At 35.2% G+C, this 25336-nt stretch overlaps 1 protein-coding gene across 9 annotated transcripts in view; it reads right to left on the bottom strand.

The window, feature by feature from the left end:
- Nucleotides 1-25336, bottom strand: part of MIPOL1 (mirror-image polydactyly 1) — a 352757-nt gene that overhangs the window by 253329 nt on the left and 74092 nt on the right. For all 9 annotated transcript variants that reach the window (XM_049899515.1, XM_049899512.1, XM_049899519.1 and 6 more), the window contains 3 exons: nt 18538-18769; nt 16784-16916; nt 15323-15428 (listed from right to left, as the gene is read on the bottom strand). In XM_049899515.1, coding sequence (XP_049755472.1) covers nt 15323-15428; nt 16784-16916; nt 18538-18769 — 471 coding nt within the window. The remainder of the gene's footprint in view (nt 1-15322; nt 15429-16783; nt 16917-18537; nt 18770-25336) is intronic.

Below are 25336 nucleotides of genomic sequence, written 5' to 3'. Positions count from 1 at the left end.
CCATTGGTGTACATATCTGTTGTTGTACCAGCACCAGGCTGTTTTGACTACCATGTTGACATAACAGATTCTTAAATCAGGTAATATGAAGCATCCCAATTTGTTCTTCTTCGGCAATGCTTTACTTATCCGAGGCCTCTTCCCTTTCCATATGAAGTTGGTGATTTGTTTCTCCATCTCATTAAAAACTGTCATTGCAATTTGGATGGGATTGCATTGTATCTGTAGATTGCTTTGGGTAGAACTGACGTTTTCACAATGTTGAGTCTTCCTATCCATGAGAAAGGTATATTTTTCCACTTATGTAGGTCTCCTTTGGTTTCCTGCAGTACTGTCTTGTAGTTTTCTTTGTATAGGTCTTTTACGTCTCTGGTTAGACTTATTCTTAAGTATTTAAGTTTTGCTGGATATATACTTCTTGGCTGGCAAGCATTCCCCTGTTCCCTAGGCTTTATATATGGCACCCCATTGCCTTCTTGCCTGCATGGCTTCTGCTAAGTAGTCTGAGCTTAGTCTTATTGACTGTCCTTTGTAGATGACTTTTCATTTATCCCTAGCTGCTCTTAAATTTCTCTCTCCTATCTTTGGTTTTGGTAAGTTTGATTATAATATGTCTTGGTGACTTTCTTTTGGTATCTACCTTGTGTGGGGTTCGATGAACTTCTTGAATAGATATTCTCATCTTTCACGATATCAGGGAAATTTTCTGCCATCACATCTTCAACAATTCTCTCTGTGTTTTCTGTTATCACTCCCTCCCCATTCTGGTATTCCAATCACTTGTAGGTTATTCCTTTTGATAAGAGTCCCACATAATTTTCAGGGTTTCTTCTTTTTTAATTCTTTTATCTAATTTTTCCTCAAGTAAGTTGGTGTCAAGTGCTTTGTCTTCAATCTCACTAATTCTGCCTTCCATTGCCTCAGTTCTGCTCCTATGACTATTGTCTGTATTGTTCATCTTTTGGATTTCTGTTTGCTGTTTGTCTCTCTACAGATTCTTGCAGCCCATTAAATTTGTCATTATGCTCTTGTAATACCTTCTTGAGTTCCTCTATTGCTTTGTCTGTGTGTCCTTGGCTTGTTCTGCATTTTGGCTGATTTCCTTTCTGATCTCTTGAAGAGCTCTATATATTAATATTTTGAATTCTACCTCCACTAATTCCAAGAAATTATCTTCCTCTGGAAGGTTTCTCGAGTCTTTGTTTTGGGTGTTTGCTGAAGCCTCATGGTCTGCCTCATGACTGTTGTCTCCAAGCCACCAATAAGTTATTCTATTTATTTATTTTACGTTTGCTTACTGTGTTCCAGCTTCTTGTTTTGTTTTGATATGCCCAAATAGACTGGCCGTGTGAGCTGGTTTGATTATTGGTACCGTTGAAGTTCTCACGTCATGTCACCACGTGGTCAGTGCTGTTACTATGTATATGAGCCCAGGAGTCCGTTTACTCTTCTTGTATGGCTTGAGCTCAGGTATCCAGGTAGTCAGTCACCAAGTGTACGGTGCAGGCTCTCACCTACAGTTCTAGACAAGCAGGGGTGACTGGAGTAGGCACAAGTATCTGGATGCAATAGGGGTCATGCACTGAGCAAGGCAGGGGCCTGATGGCTGCCTCTGAGCATCTGGAAGGAAGGCATTCCCCTGTTCCCTAGACCACGTAGGTGGGTGGGTTTTGCAACCAGACTACAGGCACACAGTGCTGTTGGCTTTAAGGACTGGGAGGTACTACTTATTCCTGAACCCATTTCACAGGTGGCTACATGGTGTGGGTGAAGCCTACCCGTGATGTGGGTAGGTGAGGGCCCCGCTTAATGGGCAAAGTAGTATCAAATATCACAAATCTGCCACTCTACCTTATAGCTGAAACAGTTGAAAATAGGTTTCAGGTATATACCCTGTTATATTGTGGTAATGAGGGCTCATGCTGTTAAAATGGGCCCACACACGTCTATGCAGGGGTGAAAGGCATTCCAAGTCCATGGAACCCTTACACCTATGCCTAGGCAAGGGGGCCGTATCTGCCCTGAGTTCCTGGCTTAGGGAAGCTAGCCGATTCTTTTTCCTGTTTGTTAATTTGTCCCCTCTCCAAAGCCAGGAGAACAGCTCAGGGCACACGACAGGTCCTACTTCTGGCCCAGGGGACACGGCAATTGCTGAAGCCAGCCCAGGACCCAGTGCACAGAGGGGAGGGGGCAGGTAAATGGGAGAGAAGTTCCCAAAGGGGGTGTTTTTTGATCCACACAGTAGGTTAAACGCATGTACTTATCTTTTGTTGACTGTCACTTCTCGCTCGTTCTGGAAGCTTGAGTAGACTCTACTCCACCTAGTCTGTCCTGATGTGGAAAATGCATCCCAAGTGCTACTGCTTACCTAGCCACACATGCCAGCCAACCCAGCGTGCAGGGTGCCAGTTCCCGCTGGGTCAGGTCTGGCAACTCCTCACTGCTTCTGAACTGTCTCTTCCCCCCACCACTCAGTCTGATTCCTCAACTTTGCCTTTGATGTTCACAGCTCCCGGACTGTCGTATATAATCGATTCACTTGTTTTTTCGGGTCTTTGTTGTAAGAGGGACCACAGGAAGCATCTGACTACTCTGTCATCTTGGGCCCGCCCTCTTCATAATACCAAAACTAGAAACAACTGAAATTTCTATCAACTGGGGGATGGATAAACAAAACATATGACAAACTGTACTGGAACAACTGGATATCCATATGCATAAAACTGAATGCTTTGGCAATTTAGATAAGCTTAATTAAGAACTGTTTCATCCTAATACATGGCATTAACAGAATACAAATCATAACTAACAACACAAACTCCAGAAGATAAGCTAGATAATTGGAATCTTCTAAAAATTAAACACTCTCATCAAAAGACTTCACCAAAAGAGTAAAAAGAGAACCTACAGAGTGGGAAAAAAAACTTTGGCTATTACAAATACAACAAAGGTCTAACCTCTAAAATCTACAGGAAAATCCAACAAAAAAAATTTTAATCCAATTAAAAAATGGGTAAAGGAAATGAACAAGCACTTCACCAAAGAAGACACTCAAGCAGCTAACGGACACATGAGGAAATGCTTGCAATCACTAGCCATTAAAGAAATGCAAATCAAAATTAAAATGAGATACCATCTCACCCCAACAACCTACAGAGTGGGAAAAAAAACTTTGGCTATTACAAATCCAACAAGGGTCTAACCTCTAAAATCTACGGGGAAATCCAACAAAAAAAAAATTTTTTAAAACCAAAAAAACAGAAAATAACTTGTTGGAGAGGTTGCGGGGAGACTGAAACTCTTATGCACTGCTAGTAGAAATGTGAAATGATATAACCGTTTCGGAAAACATTATAGCGCTTCCTTAGAAAGCTCGATATAGAAATACCATATGATCCAGCAATCCTACTCCTAGGAATATATCCTAGAGAAATTAGAGTCATCACACAAATAGACATATGCACACCTGTGTTCACTGCAGCATTGTTCACAACAGCAAAAACATAGAAAAAACCAATGCCATAAAACAATATGTGTACTAATTGTTTAATGAGAAGCTAGTTTATTCTGTAAACTTTCATCTAAACTATAAGAAAAATAAATAAATAAAAAGAAATTGTTTCTTGTTATAAACATATACTTTGGAAGTACCAGTATTTCTCATCACAATTTTCCCAGTTTTTTGTTTTGTTTTGTTTTTTGTAGTGTTATTACTCTCATTTGGTTGTCTACGGCTGTATTATTCTGCTACCATAAATCAACTCATCATGCTGATTTGAAAGAAACCTCTGCCCAGAATGAGTATGCAATAATGAGTTTTATTTGTCCCTATTATTTCTATACTATCTCCTCCTGGCAAGAACTGTCAACAGCTTAGACAAAGCAGCATGATGTACTGGCAAGAATATGGGCTTGGATCCAGATCCAAGGTGTTAACATACTAAAATTAGGCAGCCTCAATTTTTTAAATTTCTTACATTATTTTAGTCACAGTTCAGGTGGACAGGATGTATATATGGTTGTTCGGGAAAATTAAATTAGATAATATATATAAAGTCCTTGGCCAAACAAAACTGAATTTCAATAAATGTTAGCTCTATTCCACCACCCTCAATCTATAAATTCACAACTCAACTTTATTCCTAGCCACATTAAAAATGTGGTTTTTATCAGTTTGGGCCATTTTCTTAAAAAAAAGATCCTGTTCAAAAAGTTTTTTTTGTTTTTGCATTTTTCACTGATGTGCAAAAATTTTTAAGAAAAACAAGGAAAAAAAACTTTTCCAGAACCTATTGTATATATGTACTGCACAATATAATGATTCAATAACTTATACACAATATCATGATATTCTAAGATGTTTAAAATTTTTTACATTATAAAATACTTCCAATTTGTAGGGCAGATAGAATGGACAAAATGAATATAAATACTGGTCAAAGTATAGATTAACATGCATATTATATTGCCCTAAACTATGCTGGTATATTCAAAGGTTAAAATACTAATCACTAAACTTTAAATGCCAATAAGCTGTCTATCAATTCTGTACAGTGTGATGAAATCTTTAAAAAGTGACGTTTAAAATAAGCTGTGTTCTACTTTATATACAATAGCACCTGATGAAAGAGGTTAAGACTAGCAATAGCAAGGACATTAGCAGTTATCTCTATATTTAAAGGTAAATGATTTACACAGAGGGCTTATTTGGTCCTGTGTGATCAAGAGAAAACATTTTTTCCCCTCCTAGTGCCATTTCAAATCCAAAGATGTACATGTGTACTTAAAGGAGATTACCGTCTGAGTATTCTAAGGTTAAACTTTAAAATGCCAGAAGAAAATACGGATAATATAGCTCTACATTTTAGAAATAATGAGAAAAGTTTTCCAAAATGAAGGTATTACCAAAGTATTACAAATACAAATAAACACGTATTTGGTTATGTGTAAAATTTTTTGGTTATGAAAAACCTGATCCTTTCTAGAATTTAGTACTTTTAAAGGGTCAATATGCAACTCTCAAACATTTTAAGCATAGAAAACTTAATTGTAAACACTGAGCTTTTCCTAGGTAGATAACTATTACAAAGTTCACTAGAAAATCAATATAGCATTTTAGTTGGAATTTGCTCATTAAACACTCACAGCTCTAATGCAAATTATGATGGAATGAATAAAGCAAATACGCATCCTTCTTTCTTTTTATTAAATGTAAAATCTGCTGTTAATTGCATCTCGTATGTCATACAAACTTTTCTCCTTAACTATTAAATAGAAGCTTTAACAAAAGTCATTAGAGATTCTCTTTCTTTGACTTGAATAAATTTCAATATTTGTTCAGTAAAGGTTCACAGCAGTTAAATTACATTAACAAATATTATTAGCTACTATGTAAGCCAACCAAGTAAAATACTTATATTGTAGGTAAAACAAATCATTGGGTGTTTACAATAATATTTGGATATCTCCATTTTTAAACATGGTTATCAAATATCCTATAATTCTTAGTCAAATGAGAAAGCTTCAGAGAGGATCACCCCCACTTTCCACTAAATACTCAAATTTGTTTAGTAAGCTAATTGTTTTCTAATATGGGCAAGAGTAAATATGAAGAAGCTGAACCATACTAAGTATGAATTTATTGAGTCAAGACAGAGTACATATTTTCTTAGTAGAACCTGAGTCTATTGACAAATCCAGATTCTACACTTTTCAAACTACTTTTAAAATTACTAGAAATGAGACAGCATATTAGAAATCATGCTAGTTTAAATAGATCATGAGTCTCTAAATAACATAATTTAGAGGACAGACATTTTTCAGGAAAGAGAAATCCGTTAACATCCTTAAACAGTTACATAAATAGAAAAGGTTGAATTAAAAAAAGGAAAAAAATCATTAAGATTTAAAACTTATCAAATCAATCGCTGAATACAATTAATGCTCAGACATTCTAAGCAACATAGACAGGCAATAGTTTTATAAAAGACGGGCCTTTGCTATATAGAAAGAATCTCAGATTCTATGAATATCTGCATTTATTGCTTGACATGAAGATTAACCATTTGGGGGGATTTATGATGATGTTAAATGGATTCTTTGAAAACATCAAATATTATAGTAATCAATGTTTTATGAAATCACCACATACATATACATTCCAGAACCACAACCATTAGTTCTTTTTTTTCTTTTTTTAATGTCATTAAAAAAGATAAATTTTAACATAGGTGGTAAACTCCCTATACCAGTAGAAAACTAACCAAACCTACTCTAAGTAATTTTATGCTTCTGTTTTTTGGAATCACAATGCCAGATTCAGCTTATTATTTCAGAATTTCTTTCACAAATCACACTATTACGTTCTTTCTAAAACTGGATTTGAATTTATTACTTCACATGAAAATTTATAATAACCTTTCCTGATTAAAAGAAATAAAGGCTCATTGTAAAAATTTAGAGAAGACAGGAATACTTTACATAGTTTTGTAACTTTCTGCATGTTTTTAAAATACATAACTATATTCCCATATTCTTCAGTATTCTTCAAAAAATCTAAAATAATGCATGGAATTTTATCACTTTGATATGCCATATTTTAATCAACCAAGATGCTTCTAATTTTAGATTTTACACTGTTCTCAATTGTTCACTATATAAATAACACTATAATGAACATCTTTGTATACAGAACTTTGTGTGTGTATGTGTGTATATGTATGTATATACAGTTAATTTCTTAGGAAAATTCCTAGAAATATTACTAGATTAAAAGTCAGCTTTTTAAGCCCTAATATATGCTGTCAAACTTTTCTCTGTAAAGGTGCTGTTAACTTATACCCACCAATACTAGAGAAACTGTTGAAGATTAATTAGGAAATTATACAAAATATTAAGTTTAAATTTCTGAGTAACAAAAGAACTTTTTGAAAATAAAACTCTCAATTATTTTATACATATTTTAGAACAGGTAACTCTAAGACTAATAACGCTTCCTAAAACTCTGCTCTATATTTACATTCAGATATTTAACATAGATATCAGAGCTACAATTTTTAATGTAATATAGTTATTTATCCCCTAAAGTATTAAAATAAACATCAATTATTTTGTATATTTTTGAAATATAATTGTACCAATATTTGACTTATTTATTGCACAGAATATCTGCACTAAAATTTAAAAGGTATCAGTATGAAAATATTGTGAAAAATACCTCTACCTAAACTTTTTCCAAGATTATTTCCTCTTTGGAATCAATTGAATATTTGGAAAAGTCTTAAAATCATTGTCTGAAAAGTTTTCTATTATTTCTGTTTTAATTACCATAACTATATTAAAAAAAACATGCTCTCAAATACTTGTTGTCATGCTACAGTCCATGGTAAACCATTCCTAATAAACATTTTTAATTGTTGGCTGTTATCACGCATAATAGTTTCTCTGTGGGGGGGGGCGGGGGGAATTTTTTATGGAGGATACGAATTGGCCACATTTTACCCTCAAGCATTATTTGACCTGGAATTCACTGTAATTAATCCTGACTCATATCCATTTTTTTTTTTTTCATATCCATAGGACTCTCCACCTAAAGATGGTAATATAATCAATGTTCTATCTGCTATACTTCACAGACAGGGATCTTTTTGTTCTTATCTGAAATTATAGGCCGTATTCCTGAAATCTTTTTTCCTTCCCAATTAAAAAATGTGTGCATGCCTGTGTAGTTAATGCTCCATTATAATTTAATGCATTTAAGGTCTTCAGGTATCAAACTAAAGGTTATCACATTTTATTAATGCCCACTATATATACAGAAAAATGGGACTCCTATGTGTATTATTTCTTAAAAGCGTATAATGCTATTTTTTCTTCTGCTACATAGAACTGACTTTTGTTCTTCTTAATCATTAGTTAATGCCATCTGAGATACTCTGTGCATTTTTTTACAAGAGTACAATGTAAATATTTTCTACTATACAATGCTGATTTTCTTCACACTAATTGTTTGGCATGTCTTAATACTGTTGCTTAAATGGTATATTACATAGCTACTACACATTTAAGATTTTAACCTGAATAGAAAAATTTAAGTTGTAAATTCCCGAAAATTTATATCCTAATCTTTTGGACAACAACAATTAAACTCCTCCCTTCGCCATCAAAGTAACATCCTCTATAATAAAAAGGGCTCGGCAATGTTTTTGTTTACAAAATATTAGCCCAAATTTGAGCACACAGAAAAAAATATGTTTAATGAGGAAAAAAAAGGCAGATTAAATGCTCACATCATCAGTAAAATAAACTAGGCAAATTAATTATGTAAATGTTGGATTATACATTGTTAAAATATAGTTTAGATAGATGAGAGATAGACAGATAGAAAGATAGATTTATAAACACAATTCTTAGGAACTAAAGGAGTTCTTTTGGCTAAAGCCCAAGATTGGCCTTATTTTAGTTTAATTGGAAGAGGATCTCAAATTCATCTTCTCCATGAGATATCAGGAACCTGGATTTCTCTTTGTACCAAAGGTTAATAAGAAATGTGTCTGCAAAAGTCAAACAGCATTAAATACCAAAAACTGATTATTATTCTACAGGAGTTGTACTGTCATTCATAATCTCTCCATGCTCCAACCTTCCACAGCTAATCTTTAATGGATGACATGCAAGAAAGGAAAATAACTAACATATAAAGCAGACTCCAAAGTGAGCTTCTAAGAAATAGAAAAGTAAGGCTTTTAAAGAAACATAAATAATTTAAATGTCACAAAAATAACTTACCAGAAAAACCATTTAAATAAATACTCATGTAAAATTTAAACATCATCTGTACACAGAAAATGCAATAGAATAATAAAAATTAAAGAGAATTACCCTAAACACTAGACAATTTCCACTGAGGTTGTTTAGAAAAAATGAAAGGTTTAATTGAACAAGTTATATTTAAAAGTTATAACAGAATCACTGATCTAAGAGTAAATTAATGGATACCAATCAGGCCATACAACATTATCTCTCATTTTTAGAATCAATTTAACTAAAACAAATTTTGAAATGTTTGTGGTTTGATCACTTTGTTTAGGTGAGAAGAGATACACACCTAAAGGACAAAGATTCAATGTTTCTGCCACACTTCTCTAAAATATCTCTAATATTTTCAGGTCATACATGTTAACAATTATCACATACTATTACCCACATGTATGATTTAATGAGTCAAAACACAGTAAAAAGTCCTAAACAACTACTTAGAGATAATATTTTCCCAATGTAAATAGACAGGGAGTCAGCTAGGCATTTCGGCTTTTTCTAAAAAAAAAAACTTATTTTTTTTCCTTTATTTCCTCTCTGTAAAGATCAAAGAAATAGTTTCCAAATTTTTAAGCTTTCAAAAAATCAAGGAAAAATAATAACAGGATCAAATGAAATAATAAAGATGTTTTGTAAACTAATTTTTTAAAAAGACATACAAATCAATTCTTTGTGAAACATAATTAAATATAAGTAACTATACCCACTGCCATCAAGTTGATTCGAACTCATAGCAACCTCATAAGGTTTTCAAAGCTGTACATCTTTACAGAAGCAGACAGCCGCATCTTTCTCCTGTGGAGCTGCTAGTGATTTTGAACTGCTGACCTCTCAATTCACAGTTGAACACTTTAGCCACTGTACCACCAGAGCTCCTTTAATTAATGATATTCATTGCCGTTGAGTTGATACCAACTCATAGGACCCTATAGGACACAGTAGGGTCCTACAGAGTTTCCAATGAGCAGCTGGTGGATTCGAACTTCTAACCTTTTGGTTAGTGGCTGAACTCTTAACCACTGTGCCACCAGGGCTCTACTTAAACAACTATAGGATAGTATTTATATAACTAAACAACTGTTAGTAACACACTGAATATGTTCTCTATTAAATCAAGAAGTCTAAGAAAACAAGATGGTGACACCATCATCAACATCTTAAAATCATAATTACCATTTACTGAGTGCCTCCTAAAGGTTAAGCACTTCAAAAACATTATCTCATGGCAACCCATAGAGTAGGTTTTAACTAAGGCTTAGTGAGGCTGTTGTTTACACACAATAAATGGTGAAAAGATTAGAACAAAGGTCTCAATCCAAAGCCTGAGCTTTAATCGCTACCTAGCACATTATACAAGGAACTCTGGTGGTGCTGGTTAAGTGCAGTGCTGGGCTGCTAACCAAAAGGTTGATGGTTCAAACCCAGAGGAGGAGAAAGATGTGGCAGTTTGTTTCCATAAAGATTACAGCTTTGGAAACCCTATAGGGCAGTTCTACTCTGTCCTATAGGGTCACTATGAGTTGGAATCGACTCACTGGCAACAGGTTTGGTTTTTTGTTTTAGTGTATTACACTAGTGCATTATGATTGAGAAGTGATTGTGGTCAAACGCTTGAAATCCCAAGTATGTCTTATTTGCTAATGTATGTTCAGTGCCTATCTCAGTGCCTAGTATATAACCAAAACCAAAAAACCAAACCCACTGCTGTGGAGTCGATTCCAACCCATAGCGACTCCATAGACAGAGTAGAACTGCCCCATAGGGTTTCCAAGGAGCAGCTGGTGGATTCGAGCTGCCACCCTTTTGGTTAGCAGTCATATCACTTACCCACTGCACCATCAGGGCTCCTAGTACATTAACAAGTCCCTAATAATTTTTTTTTTAAATAAATAATTCTTGGTTGATTTCCAAAGATGCCGGCATAGTTCCTATAAAATATTAAGTGCTGATAAAGGTTATCTATGGTGATGATGATAATGACAATGACGGTGATGTAAGATAAGGAGAGGAAGGTAAAGGGCCAACCATATGAGATTTTAACATGAGAGAGGACGCAACTGAATTCAAAACTTCCAATAAGATTACAATGACAGTAGTAACATTATTTAAAACCATCAGATCAGGGAAGTAAAGTTACAGGCTTAAAGACAATAATAATAGTTTATATGAAGGTTATCATAGGTACACACTGATTAAAGCCAGAGTCCTTTGTATATCATTTCCTTCATTTCAGATTCATATTTTAGTAAAAGGCATTATTACCACTGAGAAATTTCCTCATCATCAAATCCTTTATTTTTCAGTTTATTTTCCTTTTAAAATCTATTACAGTAAATCATTAATTTTTAACAAAAATCTAAACAGAATGAAAATCTTTTCATAGTTTCTGGTGAAGCAAATCTGGTGAAAAAAATCTTATCAAAGACTTAAGAATTTCATAAGAGTAAGAATAATAAAAAATATTGCTACAACTTACTGAGTACCACTTATATACTAGGTACTTAATGTATATTGTATCTCTCATCCTTAAAATATTTTTATAAATTAATATTTATATTTTATGTGCAGGAAAATAGGCTTGGAGACGTTAACTTGCCCAAAGGCACACAGTCAATGTTAGCATCTACCTTAGTTATCTACAGCTGCTAAAACAGAAATACCAGAAGTGGATGGCTTTAAAAGAGAAATTTATTCTCTGACACTCTAGGAGGCTAGAAGTCCCAATTCAGGTGCCAGGTCCAGGGGGAGGCTCTGTCTCTCTGTTGGAAGGTCCTTGTCATCAATCTTCCCCGGCCAAAGAGCTTCTCTGCACAGGGACCTTGAGTTCAAAGGACACGCTATTCTCCTGGCTCTTGTTTCTTGGTGGTACCTGAGGTCCCCATGTCTCTCTGCTCACTTCTCTCTTTTATATCTCAAAAGAGATTGACTTAAAACAGAACCTAATCTTGTAGATTGAGCCCTGCCTCATTAATATAACTGCTGCTAATCCCTCCTCATTAACATCATAGACGTAGGATTTACAACACACAGGAAAATCACATCAGATGACAAAATGGTGAGCAATCACACAATACTGGGAATCATGGCCTAGCCAAGTTGACACACATTTTTGGGGGACAAAATTCAATCCATAACAGTGTCAAAGCTGTGATTTAAACTTGGGTCAATCTGAGTCCAAGGCTTCTGGTCTTTCCATTGCTTCAAATTCCCTCTCAGAATCGGGTGCCTCCTGTTTTATATGGCTTTGATTATACCAGATTCTTATTCTTATAAATTATTCAATCAGGTAGGAAATCAAAATGGACTAGTATATATATATATATATAATGCAAGTTACATAATACACATAATGATATGAATAAGAGGAGTATTTGAAAGACAAGAAAAATGGCATGGGTAAAATGGCAAGACTTGATCACGGCCATCCTACGGATTTCATAAACTTTGATTTATTTGGTCATTGTGTTTTAAACCTATCAAGGAATTACATGAAGGTTAAAACCAGTTGCCACCGAGTTGATTTTGACTCACGGCGACCCCACACATGTCAGAGTAGAACCATACTCCAGATGGCTTTTAATGGCTGTGATCTTTTGGAAGTAAAGCACCAGGCCTTTCTTCCAAGGCTCCTCTGGGTGGATTTAAACTGCCAATCTTTTGGTTAGCAGCTGAGTGCTTAATCATTTGCACTACTCAGGGACTCCTATATTAACATTGTTACTGTTGTTGTTGGGTGCCATCAAGTTGATTCCAACTCATAGCGATCCCATGTGACAGAACAGGCTGCCCCACAGGGACTTCTTGGCTGTAATCTTTATGAAGTAAATTGCCAGTTCTTTCTGCTGCAGAGCTGCTGGGTAGATTTGAACCAACAATCTTTTGGTTAGCAGCCAAGTGCTTAACCCTTGTGCCACCCTGGCTCCCTTATACGAAGAGAACAAATAATTAAAAGAAAAACTATATTGCATCTTTAAAAGTAATGTTTACTTTTTCTACTTCTAAATCGAATACATGCTCATTGCACAAAACCTTTTTGGAAAGGTTAGAAAACTCTTAAGAGATTAACGAAACCAAAAAAATCCAAACCAGCTGCTATCAAGTTTATTTCAACTCATGGTGACCCCATGTATGCAGAGTAGAACTGCATTCCATAGAGTTTTCCATAATTAAGGCAGCCATTTATAAACTTAAATTCAGGGCTTTCTTCCGAAGCACCACTGGGTGGGCTCGAACTGCCAACCCTTCAGTTATTATTCAAGTGCTCAACTGTTTGTGCCACCCAGGGACTCCTAAGGCATTCATACTTCCACTTAAAGACCATCAAAATTTGCTTCTCATTTTATAAACATATATGTAGATACATTCTTCTTAAAACAAAGTTATATCATAAATACAGTTTTCCTCCACTTCTTTCACTTAAATTGAGTCATGAATATTTTCTCATATCATCAAATATTCTTCAGAAATGCTTTTTTAATTATTGCATGATACCTCATAGCTTACATATACTAATTTATTTAACCATGGTGACACAGTGGTTAAGTGACTGGCTGCTAACAGAAAGGTCAGTGGTTTGAACCTATCAGCTGCTCCACAGGACAAAGGTGTGGCAGTCTGCTTCCATAAAGATTTACGGCCCTTGAAGCCCTATAAGGCAGTACTACTCTGTTCTATAGGGTCACTATCAGTAGGAATTGACTCGATGGCAATGGGTTGGTATATGTTAGATTATTATTACTTGCATTGCTATTATAACTAATACTGAGATGAATATCCTTATATATAAACCATTGGGTTCCTATTTCCCTATAATATCTCATATTTTAGTACATTACTTTAAAAACTATAGACATATGTTGAGGAGACTATAAAAACATACTAAACCATCTTTCAAACACTTAACATTTACTAAGATAATACTTTGTCATTCATGAGAAATATTTTAATAACAAGAATCATAAAATAATCAGTCTTATGGTATTTTCCCTTTTATGTATGCCTGATTCAAATTGTTTAGTCAAAGAGAACCCTTAAATATATGTCAATCAATATTTGAAAAATATGTTTAGCCATATTATAGAAAAGTTTAAGGAAAAGAGTAAATATTATCAATTAATGAGTTTCCCCTCCAAAAGATAAAGGAACTATGCAAAAATATTAATTTATAATTTTCTGTAAATCATGAGGGACCAAATTTTATTAAATTACTTTTGTAAAACACTCTAAGTTAAATTACTATGAAAACAACTCAAAACAAATGTGTTTCTTGTGATACTATCCTAGCAATTAGTATACATGCGCATACATATGGCTATAAAAAGCCAAGAAACTTTCAAGTTGTTCTAAATTTACACCTGAATTATTAATTTTCAACATACTGTTTTCCTTAAAATATATAATTCTACTTCCCCCCTAAAAAAGAAAAAAAAATCATGGTAGTTTAATATTAACAGAAAAGCAAACATTTGGTATTCAGCTGGAGTACTTATTTATGGTTATTTTGGTTATATTTTCATTATGCTGTTTAGTTCTATTTTCCACAGTAATATTTTGAAGATAGGCTGTACCTAGGCTATACCTCTTAATCATACCACTATGTAAAATATCAGAATTCTTTCATATATGCAACCAGGTTAAGGGGTTTATAAAGCATGATTATAATCTCAGATTAATCACAAAATATAATTGTTTCTTAAAATCATTTCAGTTGATATGTGTTATTAGAAGTGCTCTCTAAAATGCCTCTGAATCCTAGTATTTTATTCTTTGAAATTTCTACTTCCTTAACACACTAAAACAATGTGAGGAGGAGAGTCAAAGTTATATATATACGGAGAACACAGACTACTCGGAATCATCTGATCACACCTGAAACATATCTCAGATACATTAAAAAAATTTCTCCTTGTAAAGACGTATGAGTAAAACTAGACCCCCAAACATAATTAAGGCAGCCATTTATAAACTTTGGCAACCTTTCAATTTAAGCTTCTTAGGGAAAATATGATCTTTATCATCATCCACATCATCAGACAAAAATTTATTAATTGCACAAAATAGATTTTTGAATCAAATGTAGGTTTCCATTGGCAATGACTATATGACTGTCTTCATACAAAGGAGAAGTATTTCCTCTGAACGAGCTAAAACAATAAGTGGTATTTGAACTGCTAGTTGAAAGGTAGAGGCACTGGTAATCATTATTTCCCCTTGTTTGTTCAGGCCCTTCCAACAAAACAAACAACCTTTTTGTGATTGGATTGACATGGTGTTAACAATGCATTTAATGCCCAAATCAGTATGAATACAGGTAAAGCTCTTACTAATACCAGGACCAGGATGTTAAAGCCACCTATTTTTCAAGCAGCCAAAAAAAAAAAAAAAAAAAAAAGGAGAGAAAGATCATCCCCTCCTTTGGCAAACAAGCTAGTAGTCAGTAAGCCACATCATTTAACAACCTTGTGTATGATTCTTAAGGCCATAAGTTAATACTCATCTATTATACCTGCAGTCTTTGCAGCAATTTCAGCTTCTGTTGCTCTCTCTTGGAGTTCCAGCTTAAGCTTTAATTTTCTCTGTTCCTTATCTTCTTTAGTCAGTTTTTCTTGAAGCTGAAACACATTGACATATTAAAGAGATGTTTATCTGACAAATATCCAGTAGAAGTATAACAAATTCCAAAGGACAACTGTTCTTTCCTCAACAGTTATGTCTTACTACCTAAGTATATAACTCAAAAAAAAAAAAAAGTATTTTAAGGTTCTAAATATTTTATAAAGTAAAAATTATTGCATTGATAAAGAAATTGTAAAAACATTTTAATATGCATTGATTTTCTGTGTGTGAGGGCGACTGAAATTAACAGGAACAACAAGGTTATTAAAAATAACTACAACAAAGAGCTACCTCATCAATTCTTTTATTTTAAAGCAAGAGACTTAGAACAGACTATCCTAATAAAACAACGGACAGCACAGCTTTACATCTTTGCTTAGTAATTCCAATATTTTGAAACAAAGTTAATTAAGATAATAATCTTAATATCTGATACAAATCTTCCTTTGAGAATGCTATTCCATCATATCCTATTTTAATTGGGATTGGCACCTGACTCATAATATACATATAAAAAATAAATACTAAATGAAAGAACAGAAAATATCTCATGCTCTCACACAGAATCCCTCCAACTTTTTTTAATTCCTCTCTAGGCTTCACTCATTTGTGCTGTTTTCTATCAGACAGCTCAACATTACTAATATTATGCTTCAGTTTGATTCAGCCAAATAACTAGAACATTAAAATCAGAAAAAAAATTTGAAGAGGTAAAAAAAAATACAGTAAATGAACATGAAAGGTAGTTATGCTCAATGGAATGTATGGAGAAAAAGAGCCAGAAAAGAAGATAAAACATGATATAACAAACCTGAATTGGATTAGACAAAATGAAAAGAAATAAAATACACAAGGCAAAGGACAATAATTGCCACATCTTGCTACCTTAAAGTTTAATTACATATATTATTGAGGTGAAATACAGGGCACAGATACTAATAAAAAAGAGAAAAAGTTAAAAAGGTAACATGAGACCAATGCATTATATTTTTTATTCCCCATAATTCTGAAGTAAAACTTGAATGAATTTTTTTTTGAGGTGCCTACCCAAGGCACCATAGATTTATGAAGAAGGAAGTGGTATCAGAGGCCAGCAAGGCAGAAAACCAAATTGTTTTTCATAGCTAATCCTTCAACTGAACCATACCCTGACAGACCAACTGGCAGTGACATAAAGCTATGTTAAGTCTTTAAAAAAAAAAACGCTGCTGCCATTGAGTTGATTCCAACTCATAGTGACCCAGTAGCTTAAAGTACACGATAAAACTGAGTTATGATAGGCAACAAAGCAAATTTAGCAGGTCAACAGCTAAAAACGTACTGTACAATTATCAGACTTTCCATATTTTACCTTTTTATTGCTTGCTCTGAGAATGTCCAATTCTTTTAGAAGAGATGCTATTGTTTTCTCTTTGTTTAAGTCTGAAATAACTTGACAAGGAATCATACATTCACAATCCAAATCATTTTTATGTTCTATAGTCCTACAAAGAGAGAAAACTATTAAACAACATATACATACAATTTCTACTATATAAAAATTTTATACATCAAATGGGAGAAATTTATTTTTCACAATAAATATGTAAAGTTACCTAATTCTAAATTTCTCCTGTTATGTATAGTTAAGAAGATATGGATAAAAAGAATAAATATATTAATTTCACAAAGAGACAACTAATCTATAAACAGAGAGCTAAATTCACGGGATGCATTCAGTGACGCTATGGGGAGACTCCAGTTCAGTACACTGAACAAAGAATTCCGTTTCCGGGGCTGTGAATATTAACTCCGTTTCTACTTATAGTTTGGGCTCTAGACATGTTTCTTTTTTTTTTTTAAATGGGAACAATAATGAGGATTTTTTCAATTTGCTTGGCAGATTATAATATTTTCATTATTAAATTCAAACATTAAAAATGAAAACCTATTCTTGTAACACCCAAGGGTAAATTAAAACAAAAATTGTTTTTGACATTTTGTATGCTATTTGAGAACAGTATCATCTTATTTTTTATCATCTTGTTAGCAAGTAATATAAGGGAAGGTAAGGAAAAGAGGTTTTTTTTTTTTTTTTTTTGAAGGCATCATATTAAATTTGTAGGCCTAGGTTAATCTCAAAGTTACTAAGATTAATAAGGCAGCAAGGCCTGGGAGAGTCAGTGCAGCTCTACCTACCATGTACATCTTCTGTTGCAGTTACGCTAGATGTTACATACCTTGGCCTTCGCCCAAGCTCTATTATTTATTTTTCCAACCTGGTGATAAAATGTTTATGCCTTCTTCTTTCATCTCTGCCTCTATGCTACAAAATTTACTCCAATCTGCAGCTCAGTAAAAACCTAATTGCAAAGTGGTGGGAACATATTAATATATATATACTTCAGGATTTTTATATTAATTAAAAATAGATGAATAAAGAGCTGAATAATTTGAAAGCAAATAAAAATAGTTCTTATGCAAAACTCTGTTAAGGGCATTCTATAGAATATGACTTTGAACTGAAAATATAATTATATTAACTACTCACTGAGATTTTTTATATTTGGTATTTTCAAAGCACATGACTAATTATCAAAGTACCTTAATCCCATAGGTAAAAGTGCCAAGTGTCACAAACTCAAATCCCTTTGTGGGATAGGTAGGTAAGGTAAACAGGTAAAAGCTACGGAATGTAAAGTAACAAGGAAAACGAAAGAGCACCAGGTCCTTCTAAAAGCATCCAAATTAAAAAAGAAAATTTGTGCTAACCAAAATTGAAACACATCTTTGACTTAATTTGTCCTGGGGATGCCAATTTTTAAACTGATGAATAATATCACTTTTATATCAATCTAGAAGTAATTTGCACATCCATAATGAAAGGTCACAGAAAATAATAGTCAATGAGAAATTAATAAAACCTCACGGAGTTCATTCAAACTCACTTTGTGCTTCTCACTCACCTACCTAAACTCATTATAGCAATGTAATGGAAACAGTAGGAAACTCTGGCAAGTTCCTCAAATTCTAATAAGTTAATGATATGTCAAATTCAGCCCACACCAAAAGAAATTCAAAACCAAGATAATGTTCTCCCAACTCTCACTTTCCGCTAGTACTCACTTGGACTTTTCAGTAGTGCAGGAAGCTGTCTCATCATCTGAACAAGGACCAAGGACCTGAAAATTCCTTGATCTCTGCCCTGGCAGTTCTGTGTCTTCATATGTGGTTTCACCAACTAAGTCATCAGATTTCTGATGCATACTTTCCACAGAATTCATAGTCAGCTGCTCATCCGGCTCTGTACTTTTATTTTTCCCTTTGGTCTCTTGTTTAAGATAATTATGTGCTGTATCTGTATGCAAAAAAAAAAAAAAAGATATGAAGCCATAGCATATTAAATCAATCAAATGAATATTTTGTGGAAATAAACGCTCTTATACCTTTAAACACGTACTTACTAGTCTTGCTCCTACTGCAATCAGATAAGCATGTAGAGTTTTGGGTTTTGCCATTGATATTACCAATTCTACAGCCAACAGATACTTAAGACAGTGGCTCACAACCTGAGCTACACGTTAGAATAACTTAGAGAATTAAAAAAAATTAATACCCAGACCACACCTATCTTAATTAGATAAAAATCTCCTGAAGTGGGATCCAGTCAGTAATTTTAAGTTCTCCAGATGATTCCAGTATACAAACAAGGTTGGGAACCATTGATTTAGAGGGTTTTTTCCTCCCATAGATTACTTCTCTTTCTAGATTTTCTTCAGAATAGAATGCAAACGATAAGTTAATGACTATAGAAGTGATAACGTGCATGTGACCATCTGGGTTAGAATTCCAGTTTTGCCAAGCTGTGTTACCTTGGGCAAGTTACTTAACCTATCCATGACTCAGTTTCTTATTTGGAAAATGAGAATATAATAGCACTTACTTCCTTGAGTTGTTGCCAAGGATTGAGTTAATACATGTAAAATACTTGCCCCAGTATCTGTCACACATGCAAAGTCCTTGGCCTAGTGTATGACACAACAAATGTTAGCTACTATTTTTGTAATTATCGTTGTCATATTTTAATGGGTATAATGAGAATTATTTCTAACCTTTATTTTATCAGACATGTATTAGACATCAAAGACTCTATTTCAATAATGCAAGGTTAACTCATAAAAATCATTTTAAGCTACTAATAGTAAATAATAGCCATTTCAAAGCATTAGTACATACTTAATGTTACACTGAAGTTTTTGGGAGAAAATCACACTCATATACACACACCAAACTCTTGCTGGTATGTCAGATCAACAGACACAAATACTGACTTTAACTAGGACTTTATTATTTTCAGCTGAAATCGTTTTTAAACTTTAAAGAGCAGATGAACCTCACCTGGTTGTTGGGGATGGCTTCTCCAATCTGCTAAACTTAAAATCCTTTTGAGGCAGAATGAAGAAAGTAGTTACAGAATAAAATGAAGCGACACTTCTAAATAAGGTACCAAACAAAGTACACATTCTTTAATGAGAAATTCTTTGGTTGAATATAAGCTTGGGTTAGGTGTCCCCAAAACCAAGCCCAATTCCGATTAATAGCAACCCTTAGGACAGAGTAGAACTGCCCCTCAGGGTTCTCAAGACCGTAAATCATTAAGGAACCAGACTGCCACATCTTCTTCCTGCAGAGCAGCTGCTGGATTTGAACTGCCAACCTCTTCATCAACAGCCAAGTGCTTAACCACTGCACCAGCAGGGGTACTTGGAAATAAGTATACAAAAAAAAAAAAAAACTATGGCCGTCGAGTCAATTCCAACTCAAAGAAACTCTACAGGACAGAGTAGAACTGCCCCATAGGGTTTCCAGTGGGCCACTAGTGGATTCAAACTTTTGGTTAGCGTCCATAGCTTTTAACCACTGTGCCATCAAGCCTCCAGGTATAGGTAAAGTCAGTGTTCAACTCTAAGTCCTGGACATTATTCTTTCTGGTGACTGGAAGCTAGATTAGAAATCACTTGCTTTTGGTAAATAATTCTTGATTTCATTTTGTTTAAGGGACAGAGAAAATGTGCTATTAACTATGTACTGAAAGGTATTAAGACCTTTTAACATTATATTCAGTTTTGACTTGATTTAATCTTTAACAATTGTAGGTACAGAAATATCACCTGTTAATCCATGACATTTCAGAATTCTTACTTGGTTTACTTTAGATGTTCAGCATGCTATTTTTCTAGAATAGGCTGGCACTACTAAATAAAACCAAAAAACCAAATCCATTGCTGCCGGATCGATTCTTACTTGTAGTGACCCTATTTACTGGACAGACTAGAACTGCCCCATAGGATTTCCAAGGCTGTAAATTTTTAAGGAAGCACACTGCCACATCTTTCTCCCATGGAGTGGCTCTTGGGTTCAAACTGCTAACCTTTCAGTTAGCAGCTGAGCACTTGACCACTACGCAACCAGGGCTCCTTGTATTAGTAAACACCAAAACAACCGGTTGCCATCCGATTCCGATTCCGATTCATGGCAACCCTATAGGACAAAGAGAGTTGCCCCATAGGGTTTCCAAAGACAGGCTGGTGGATTCGAAACTACAGACCTTTTGGTTAGCAGTCAAGCTCTTAATCACTATTTATTAGTAAATATTGTTGTTCCTTAGGTGCCATCGAGTTGGGTCCAACTCATAGCAACCCTATGCACAACAGAATGAAACAATGCCTGGTCCTGCACCATCCTCACAATTGTTGCTATGCTGAGCCCACTATTGCAGCCACTGTGTCAATCCATCTCATTGAGGGTCTTCCTCTTATTCGCTGACCCTCTGCTTTACCAAGCATGTCCCTCACCAGGACTGATCCCTCCTGACAACATGTCCAAAGTATGTGAGACAGTCTCGCCATCCTTGCTTCCAAAAAGCACTCTGGTTGTACTTCTTCCAAGATAGATTTGTTCATTCTTTTGGCAGTCCATGGTACATTCAATATTCTTCACCAGCACAATTCAAAGGCCTCACTTCTTGGGTCTTCCTTATTCATTGTCCAGCTTTCGCATGCATATGAGGCAAATGAAAACCCCATGGCTTCAGTCGGGCGCACCTTAGTCCTCAGGTGACATCTTTGCTTTTCAACACATTAAAGAGATCTCTTGCAGCAGATTTGCCCAATGCCATGTGTCTCTTGATTTCTTGACTGCTGCTTCCATAGCTGTTGATTGCAGATCCAAGTAAAATGAAATCCTTGAGAACCTCAATCTTTTCTCCATTTATTATAATGTTGCTTATCGGCCCGGCTGTGAGGATTTTTGTTCTTTATGTTGAGGCGTAATCCATACTGAAGGCCGTGGTGTTCGACCTTCAGTAAGTGCTTCAAGTCCTCTTCACTTTCAGCAAGCAAGGTTGTATCATCTGCATAATGCAGGTTGTTAATGAATCTTCCTCCAATCCTCATGCTGTATTGTTCTTCATATAGTCCTGCTTCTAGGATTATTTGCTCAGCATACAGATTAAATAGGTATGGTGAAAGGATACAACCCTGACACACACCTTTCCTGACTTCAAACCATGCAGTATGCCCTTGTTCTGTTCGAACAACTGCATCCTGATCCATGTACAGATTCCTCATGAGCACAATTAAGTGTTCCAGAATTCCCATTCTCCACAATGTTATCCAAAATTTGTTATGATACACACAGACGAATGTCTCAGCATAGTCAAAAAAACACAAGTAAACATCATTCTGGTATTCTCTGCTTTCAGCCGGGATCCATCTGACAATAGCAATGCTATCCCTGGTTCCACGTGTTCTTCTGAATCCAGCTTGAATTTCAGGCAGCTCCCTGTCGAAATACTGCTGCAGCCGCTTTTGAATGATCTTCTGCAAAATGTTGCTGTGTGTGATATTAATGACATTTTTCAATAATTTCTGCATTCGGTGGGATCACCTTTCTTGGGAACAGGCATAAATATGGATCTCTTCCAGTTGATTAGCCGGGTAGCTAGCTGTCTTCCAAACTTCTTGGCATAGATGAGTGAGAGCTTCCAGCACTGCATCCGTTTGTTGAAACATCTCAGTTGGTACTGTCAATTCCTGGAGACTTGTTTTTCGCTGATGCCTTCAGTGCAGCTCAGACTTCTTCCTTCAGTACCACTGGTTCCTGATCATGTTACCTCTTGAAATGGCTGGACATCGACCAACTCTTTTTGGTATAGTGATTCTGTGTATTCCTTCCATCCTCTTTTGACACTTCCTGTGTCGTTTAATATTTTCCCCATAGAATCCTTCACTATTGCAACTCGAGGCTTGAATTTTTTCTTCAGTTCTTTCAGCTCGAGGCTTAAATTTTTTCTTCAGTTCTTTCCCTTTTGGTATTCTATCTCCAGGTCTTTGCACATGTCATCATAATACTCTACTTTGTCTTTTTGAGCCACCCTTTGAAATCTTCTGTTCAGCTCTTTTACTTCATCATTTTTTCCTTTTGCTTTAGCTACTCAATGCTAAAGAGCAAGTTTCAGAGTCTCTTCTGATATCCATCTAGGTCTTTTCTTTCTCTCGAGTCTTTTTAATGACCTCTTGCTTTCTTCATGCATGATGTCCTTGATGTCATTCCACAACTTGTCTGGTCTTTGGTCATTAGTGTTCAACACATCAAATTTATTCTTGAGATGGTCTCTAAATTCAGGTGGGATATACTCAAGGTCATACTTTGGCTCTTGTGGACTTGTTCTAATTTTCTTCAGTTTTAACCTGAACTTGCATATGAGTAACTGATGGTCTGATCCACGGTCGGCCCATGGCCTTGTTCTGACTGATGATATTGAGCTTTTCCACCGTCTCTTTACACAGTTGTAGTTGATTTGATTCCTGTGGATTCCATCTGGCAAGGTCCATGTGTATAGTCGCCATTTATGTTGGTGAAAAAGGGCATTTGCAACGAAGAAGTCACTGGTCTTGCAAAATTCAATCATGTGATCTGCAGCATGGTTTCTATCACCAAGGCCATATTTTCCAACTACCGATGCTTCTTCATTTCCAACTTTCTCATTCCAATCACCAGTAATTATCAGTGCATCCTGACTGCATGTTTGATCAACTTCAGACTGCAGAAGTTGATAAAAATTTTCGATGTCTTCATCTTTGGCCTTAGTGGGTTGGTGCGTAAATTTGAACAACAGTCGTATTAACTGGTCTTCCTTGTACGTGTACGGTTATTATCCTATCACCAACAGCACTATATTTCAGGACAGATCTTGAAATGTTCTTTTTGACGATGAATGCGATGCCATTCCTCTTCAAGTAGTCATTCCTGGCATAGTACAGCATATGATTGTTCAATTTAAAATGACCAATACCAGTCCATTTCAGCTCACTAATGCCTAGGATATCAATGTTTATGCATTCCATTTCATTTCTGATGACTTCCAGGTTTCCTAGATTCACATTTCATATATTCCAGATTCTGATTATTAGTGGATGCTTGCAGCTGTTTCTTCTCATTTTGAGTCATGCCATATCAGCAAATGAAGGTCCTGAAAGCTTGACTTCATCCACATCATTAAGGTCAACTCTACTTTGAGGAGACAGCTTTCCCCTAGTCGTTTTGTGAGTGCCTTCCTACCTGGGGGGGGGGGGGGGGGTCAGCTTCCAGCACTGTATCAGACAATGTTTTGCTGCTATTCATAAGGTTTTCACTGGCTATTTTTTTTTCAGAAGTAGACTGCCGGGTCCTTCCTCCTAGTCTGTCTTAGTCTGGAAGCTCAGCTCAAACCTGTCTGCCATGGGGGACCGTGCTGGTATTTGAATACCAGTGGCATAGTTTCCAGCATCACAGCAACACACAAGCTCCCACAGTACAAACAAACTGACAGACACGTGGGGGTATAAATAAAAAAATAGGACCCCCAAAATCTGAATGAGGGTATTTTATAAGTGAACATGAAGGGATACCTCTTTATCATTAATAGACCATGCTTTCCAACACTAAGAATGTAAGTATTCAAATGAAAGAAAAGCAATATCAAACAACAAATTTGCCCCCAGGAACATGGAAAAACCACTGTCAAGGCCTACACTATGGATGTTCGAGGAATGAATATGTGTCATCTCAGGAAAGGACGATCCATGGAGGACTATCAGCTATAAAAGCCTGCAAGTATCCACAACATCATCACACCAAATACTTCAGACTCTTTAACCTGAGACTAAATTTAGCATTATCTATGGTTTGTGCCTTGTTTTTAACCTCTGTATTTCTTAGACAAGATCATCCTTCTCCTTTCAGCTTTTTGTTCCTAACTCCTGGTGTTTACTTCACCCAATCCCTGATATCTACACTTACTGTTTATTTGTTTCACAGTTCTCTTTCTTATTTCAGTTTTCACCCAACATCAAATTTTGTAATCCCTTCACTTCTTGGTAAATCATGGCCATTTCACCCGTGACTGCTATCTTCTCCAAACTCTTAGAGCAGATGTGAGAGCCTTCTGGTAAGAGGACTGCTTGCTGATCCTTTCTGGATCTTAGTAATTATAACACCATGAAGTATTATTAAAATAAACCCAGCAAGTTCTGACATGCTTCTAAATTCATCATGTTTAATATTTTTAAAGACTCTGTACTCTGTGTGATTTGGCTCTGATTATATCTGAATGTTTCTAATCTTGCTCTATAGTAAAAGTTTCTAGATTCCTAATAAGGTGTTCACCAGACATTTGGAGCCTCCTGTGCAGACCTATTTTTTTTTTATGCAGACCAGAATATCCATACTTGTGTGAAAATTTAATTGTACTTTAGTGTAAACAAAGTCTATTCATAACATTTTACTTTTTTTTTTCCTAACCAATGAGGACAAATGCTAATCTAACATTTTTTCAAATTAAACTATTTTGGCAAATATGATTTCAGCAATTTATTGCTTCAAT

This window comes from Elephas maximus, chromosome 10, assembly GCF_024166365.1.
Source record: "Elephas maximus indicus isolate mEleMax1 chromosome 10, mEleMax1 primary haplotype, whole genome shotgun sequence".
Lineage (NCBI taxonomy): Eukaryota > Metazoa > Chordata > Mammalia > Proboscidea > Elephantidae > Elephas > Elephas maximus.
Note: the sequence above shows the minus strand (reverse complement) of the source record. Positions and strands in the feature narration are given on the sequence as shown.